Raw genomic sequence first — 7,156 nt, 5'->3', positions numbered from 1 at the left:
CAGCGGAAATGATGTTGGGGGGCACTCGCCTGAAACTTGGTCACTGTCACCACAAACATTCCTGGGGCATGCTGTGAGTGAAGTTACTGATATTATCTGATTGTCCAATTTATCAGAGAGCAAACACCTTCCAAAATCAATAAATGATTTTAAAATCTACCACATAGTTAATATTAAAGTTTAGAGAAGACTTTAAATTACGCTATTAAAAAGGTAACACATTTTCATGGTTAAGTAAGTGATACTCAAAATCACAAGTACTGAAAAGTGTGAGAAATAGATATCAGGGAGCATGAACTATCTCTGGCAGCATTAAAAAATGAACTTTCCCAAGTGCATTTTGCCTTCATGATCTTCATTGTGCAATGATGATGAGCATCTGGCCTATGAAACAGAACAGCAAATGTGCTGTGGATTCAGCTTATGTATATGAAGAAATGTTGAACATTAATTTGGTCTCTAACATCAAACTAATGCATGAGAGTAGGCCTGTTAACGCTCTGTGAGTAAGAAGAGTCTCACAGTTGTGGTGGGGTCTCCGAGTCTCTCTGTTGGTTGATGTATTTTGGAGCTGAGCCTCCCCCCATCATTACAGGTAGAGAGGGAGAGAGGAAGGAAAGTCTGGAGGAGTCACCCTAGAGGGATGGAGACAGCCTGGGAGAGGCTGGAAGGGGCACATGGAGATGAACCTCTGGATAGGAGGATGGGGGCATGGGCCTCCCTCCCAATGATGGTGTTACGGTCTCCATCGTCTCACTTGCTCTCCTGCCTCGAAGGGCTGAGACGTTCTGAGCACAGGAGGAGGTTTTGGTTGCACTTCCCCATGGGTTTACATCACTGTGGAAACACCACGATCCACATACAGATCACAGTAATAGTCGGCCTCGTCCTCGGGCTGGGCCCCCGTGATGGTGAGGGCGGCTTTGTTTCCTGAGATGGATCCAGAGAAGCGTTCAGGGATCCCAGAGGGGCGGTTGTTTGTGCTGTAGGTGAGTGTACGGGGAGCTTTGCCTGGTGTCTGCTGGTACCATCTAGGATAGTTACTGGTAGAGACTGACCCAGTGCTAAGGCCACAGGTGAGTATGACCGTCCCCCCTAGGGACACAGAGAATGATGGCTCCTGGATCACCACAGCCTGAGAATCTGCCCCTAAAATCAACAGGAAAGAGACAGATGTTATGGGAGACAAGGGTCAGCCCGTGACCGTGCTTTTATGTGCCACCCAAGGATGCAGAGTCCTTCTGCCTGACCTGAGCTGTAAGTGAGGAGCCAGAGAAGAAGCACCGTCCAGGCCATGGTGGGGACACTCCCAGATGTCACCTCCTCAGGCTCCTGGGCTGGAGAGTGTTGTCCTCGGGGCCTTTTCATGCCTCTCAAACCCATTAGGAGGAGAAGGTGCTTCATGCAAATCAGCTTCCTCTCTCTTCCTGCCATAGTGTCACCGTTATACCCCTGGGGGAGATCTTGAAAGAGGCAGATGCTGGGACCTCACACAGACCAATGACTGCACAGTGACTGAGACACTGAGTGATGAGGTTGATGTTCTTTTCTAAATCAACTTCCCCATGTCCCTGATGTCCTCAGCCCTAAGTTTCTTCTCTGGAGCCCAAGGGCTGGATGAGGAGATGGGGGTGTTCTCCACCTCCTGGTCCAGCCATCTCGTTCATCCCAAACCTGATCCCAGGCTCTGAACTTCTTCCCTCCCCAGTGAGATCACTTGTTGGCTCCTTTGTGGGAGATTAGTGGGCACTCCTCTCCCCAGCAGTAAAACCAATGGAAATCACACAGTCCCATCTGGGTGTGTGGAGGGACAGGGGTCTTCCTCTGACACAGTCTTTGAAACTGTCCCCAGTAGCAGCGGTGGGGGATCAGGGCTGAGGGAGCCGACACACAGAGCTGCACTGCCAGGCTTGGGACAGTGACTCTCCTTTGCTCCAGGAATGATCAATAATCTGGAGTAGATTCAATGTACCCGCAGTTTTTTAGAAGAAAAAGGATGATATCACCATTAAATTATGAGATCCCTCCCGACATCAAATAAGAAATGTAAGAAAACATGTGACTCATAATTAGAAATAAAAATCATACTGAGTCTGAACCAGTTGGTGTGAACATCATGGAGCATTTAATGCACCTTTTTCCTCAACAGTCTCACCTGGAGCAGAAGGAAGGGGAAGAGCAGAGGAGGGGATTTTGGACTAAGGAGGAGCAGTAGGAAGATCAAATTTCTCCAGTAATCTTTGAAGCTTAGCCACAAATGATGTTCTCACAGTGAGAAATAAAGTATGATTTTATAGACATTTCAGAATTGCTGGTGCATTGTCTGTTTCATAAAATGTGAGTGGTTATTGTTTTCCTTCCTCATCATCTGGGTTTGAGAGTCTGAACTCATATCAGACAAAGATTGGTAGTAAATTATTTTGTGCCTTTAAACAAAGATTCTTTGATATAGTAGTGAAAATATGCAATTTCATGTGCAGCAAATTTGAAGATAAAAAGCTTCTAAAAGTTAAGAGAAAAAGGAAGAATTAGAAAGAATAATGAAAATATCTGAAAAACACAATACCAGCTTCCATAGTCACTAAAACATACAGAAATGAATGACCAATAACACTCTCCTTAGAAATAACAACCAAAATTATGAAAATTTTAGAGCTAATGCATTTATTATATATTTCACCACGAATAAAGTGGGAGGTCATAGTAATGAGCCAGGACCTCTGACCTCTGAAGGGAGCCCTGACTCAACCCCAGAAACTGTCTCAGAGACTCTCAAGGCGCCATGGGTCAGAATCATTCCTTCCTATCAGAAGGTCTGGAGCCCGGTGAATGGAGGGATTGGGAAGCTGGATATGGGAGAAGAGCCCGGGGCTCAGGGGTCCTTCACAGAGCAGGAAAGTGCAGGGAGGAGCACCCCCTGGTGGCTCTTGGGAGATGCTGCTTGACCCAGGTCACAGCTTCCCCTGGGCTGTGCTGTTTACCTCTGAATGACCCCACCATGGGCTAGAGGATCAATGAATCCCGTTTCAGTGGGTTCAGTAACTTCATTTTCCTCTTCCGCAGTGTGTCAGGGCACCGCCGCTGTAAGCTCACAAGCTCTCTCTCTGCTTGAGGCATCTGGCATCTGGCTCAGTGCGTCTTCATGTCTGCTCTCCCCCAATTCTGTGTTCACCATCGCCCAGAGATTCCAGTCATCTAGTTTCAGCCCAGATCTTGCCTGGGGTCAAGGTGAATGCTTCTGCATATAACATGGATGCTACTTGCACCTACAGCTGTGTTCATGTGATACTCTTCCTGTTGGTTTGGGTTCCATTGTTTTCCTAGAATTAGAAAATGAAACTGCCCTACATTCTCTCCTCTCTGTCTCTCTCTCTCTCTCTCTATATATATAAATGCTCACATATATATATAACGTAATATATATATAGCTTATAATATATAACGTATAATATGAAACATGTAACATATAATAGTAAAATTATATAATATATAGTATTTATGTATTATATATCTGCATATTATATAATAAATATTTGTATGCTAATGAGCCTAATAATATTATATATAAAGCATATAATAGTTATATAATGTTTGTGTATTATATATAATTTTATGCTAAATATATATAATATTTACTTATAAAGAAAAAATTCTTTTATTTGACTCTGATATATTTAAAATACTTTAAATGTAGTTTTGTAATTCTGCTCAGGATGAGGATTGGTTGAAAATGAACATTACTATAAATGGAACACCCCCCCCCCCCTTCAGGGCTCTTCTGCCGTTCCTGTACTGGAAACCCTCACGGTCTATTACTCCATGTGCGTTGGGTCCTAATGAAGATTTTTAGTTAGAGCTCCACGGAATTAATGGCGGTTGGATGTCTGAGATCTAGGTCCAAAAGAACAGATGTTTGCCAGCATCTTCCCAACCAAAGAACCAGAGGAGGAAGAGCAGTAGGCATTGCGGATTACATTGAGGATGTGAGCACAGGGCGGGGTTGCAGTGAATGTGGAGATCCATGTGGGTGGTATTGACCGACACTCAACGAGTTAAGTCATCCCGTCAATGGACATGGCTGTCCTTTCACATATTTAAATCTCCTTTGATCTTTTTCAGCAATGTTTTGTAGTTTTCACTTTACAGGCCTTTCGCCTAATTGGTTGTTACTCTTAAGTATTTTGTTATTTTTGATGCTATCATAAATGAAATTTTTTTCTTAATATCCTTTCCAGTTTCTTCATTGTGTGTATACAGAAAACCAACTGGTTTTTCAGGGTATCACTATCCTTAACTCTTGTAGGAGATACTGGATAGAAGCCATTAGGGGTTATGATAAGAGTTTGTCTTCTATTTGGGGACAGCAGGGTCAGAAGTGACGCAGCAGGTGGGAATGTGGAAGTGAAGCTCTGCAATCCACCAGCGATCAAACGAGCAGCACACACGGTAGACTTTGCACGTATGAGGAGTTAAAGAACAACAGTGGAGCCAGGGCTGCCTCCACCACTTATGGGGGAAACAGAAAAGGCACAAGGCATTTGTTCTCAGTTTGAGAAAACCCTCATTTATGTATTTGAGAACTTACTAAGTTACTTGTGAAACATATATTTTAAAAGCACCTATTCTCTGACTGGTAGCAGGTGACAATGTAATATGAAGAGTCAGGAAGGAACGCCGCCCTTTTTTATGCCTAAAGCAGTGTCCTGTTAGGAATGAGCACAGAGCACCTCCTTTTAGCTTCCCAGTTTCTCAGGGTTTGGCCCCTGGGAGAGGCCTCCGCACCCTCATCTCCCACAGGCCCCTCTCTGCTAGGTGACAGGCTCATCCTCTCTCCTCCAGCCTCTAACACCTCCTCCCACCTCCTCATTTGACCGAGACTCCTCTCTCTCTGAGAAGGTCCATGAGAAGAGAGAACTCCCACAGCTTTCACACCCACCTCGGGCTGTTGGATCATTTGGAGGTGAGAGACAAAAAATTTATCCCACTCCACTTATTCATGTTTTCTTTATATTTACACCTGAAGTTTGAAATTATTTACTTATAAGTTTCTGACTATAAATTACTCCCAGATTCTCATACTTTAATTTTATTGATTCATGCGTTCCTTCACTGAAGCATTTTCAACTATATTTTTACATTTTATAGAAATTATTTCATATTTATCTTCTATAGTAAGAGGCTGAGATTCATAAGATGCATAATTTTCAAACACAGGAAGGCTACTTGAAAGGTTGGTTAATATCTAAGATGACACAGGTTAAAGAAATAAATGAGGATAAGATATGTGCCATGACAAAAGTTCATGCTGTTCACCAGTGGACAGTTTACGCTGAGGGGGGATGAGGACCATCTAAGTAAATTCTCAGGTGAGAAGCATGTCAGAAAGCATCAGTCCTCTCCGAGATCTGTGTGTCTACCCCAACTCTGAGCTGCGTGCATGAGGAAGGAAACGAATGAGGACACTTGGGAGACACATAGATATTCCATAAAACACTGATTCCTTTGATGATGCATCTTCTTTACATGAGGTGGTTGTCTGTGTCCACTCATCTACTCTACATGCGTGTCCATGGCGCTGCTTCTGGTCGTGGCCAGAGGTGGATGTAAGAAGGAGAATTTGAGAATAGAAAAGAGGAACAGATTCTTAGGAGGGCAGAGCAGAATGTGGTCCAGAGCAGGGCTCTTGCTGACAGAAGCTAACAAAGTGGAGAGGGGTTCCTCATGGACTCCCAGGTAAAGGAGGAATATCCTCCTGTCTTATGAGAATGACAGGTATACTCAAATAGGCAGAAATAGGTAAATTACCCTGATAGGCAGGAGCTCAAATGTTTGGGGATCCCCCAGAGAGGCAGAGAAGGTGAAGCAAGGAAGAACAGGATGAGGGAGGAGCATCCGTGGCAGACAGAAAGGACCCCTCTGCCTGGTCCATCATGGTTTCCCCACACAGAGCCCTTGCAGCCCCACAGGGGAGTTCTCTGGAACCTGCAGAATGTGGTTGGCTGAATGGCTGAGGGCAAGGAAGCTGGACAGGCACAGAGAAGATTAGTCCAGTCAAGTGCAGTCCAGTCTCAACAGAGAAGCCTCTGTGAGCTCAGACACCTGTCCTCTGTCTTCCACCTTGTGCTTTCCAATTTGGGAGAGTTCCTCCTCCTTCCTTCGCTCAGGAAACCACACACTCCACCTTCCCATCAGAAGAACCTCATCCTCACCTGTCCTCCTTCATATCTGGTCACTAGCACTGGGCCCTTAATCGTGCTGATGCTCCTGTGGCTGCTGTTCAGATCTTCATAGTAGGATCAAGTGGAAGTTCTGAATTCCACATGGGTTGGGGACAATGTGAGTGGCCACCTCATTGCAAGTGAGGGCAGGAATTTCTCTTTGAGCTACACTTGCCTAGCAGGCAGTGTTCTCACATGGATTGTATATTACAGATGGAAATGGAGCCACGTAGGAAACATGCACAGCACAGGATCCCAAGGTCCAGTGGGGACTGGGGACACTGAGTCATTCCCATTCTCCCCCTCATCCTTGGAAATGGAGTCAATTCATGCAGATATGTTGCTGCCATTCCCCATGCCCAGTCCCTCAGTGACTCTGGTCTGTGTGATGGTTCTGGTCACATGGAGAAGGAAGAGAAGACCTGGGTTTTTCTCATGGGCTGAGGGAAGACTGGCCTCCAGTTTCTCCATGGGGTTAGAGCAGTCTCAGCTGTAGGAGTCACACATGGAAGGGGATCATCGCTCCCAGTCCCACTAGTGCAGGCTCAGCCTTCTCTCACATGGGGTCGGGGCAGGGGGTGGGCATCAGTTTCCTCTCTCTTGTCAGACATGCAGCAGCCCTTGGTGACCACAGAATCACAACCTTGTACTTAAACTACACACCCGGGCAATTCAAGCAGGTTAACAGGCTTCTGATGACTTTTCCTCCACCTAGAGAGAGAAGACTGTGTGGGTGGGCTATAGGTTCCACAGGTGCCCCCCGCATGGAGTCTCCACAGCCTGGAGGAGTCCCCAGTTGGCCTGCTTCAAGCCCACCTCACCCTCCCACCTCCTGCAGGGCCATCCATTCCTCAGTGACCTGGAGCATGGTGTAAGCAGTGGCCCTGTCACCCCATATCTGACAGTAACGAGCAAGTAATAATTGGCAAGTAACCTGA

The 7,156-nt window shown here is 45.6% G+C and overlaps 1 gene segment (V, D, J or C); it reads right to left on the bottom strand.

The window, feature by feature from the left end:
* Nucleotides 1–814: 814 nt before the first annotated feature.
* On the bottom strand, nt 815–1,449 carry LOC139045996 (immunoglobulin lambda variable 8-61-like). The segment is given in 2 exon segments: nt 815–1,149; nt 1,251–1,449. Coding segments are annotated over 2 exon segments (504 nt in total).
* Between the last annotated feature and the right edge of the window lie 5,707 nt (nt 1,450–7,156).

This window comes from Equus asinus, chromosome 8 (assembly GCF_041296235.1).
Source record: "Equus asinus isolate D_3611 breed Donkey chromosome 8, EquAss-T2T_v2, whole genome shotgun sequence".
In the NCBI taxonomy this organism is placed as follows: Eukaryota; Metazoa; Chordata; class Mammalia; order Perissodactyla; family Equidae; genus Equus; species Equus asinus.
Note: the sequence above shows the minus strand (reverse complement) of the source record. Positions and strands in the feature narration are given on the sequence as shown.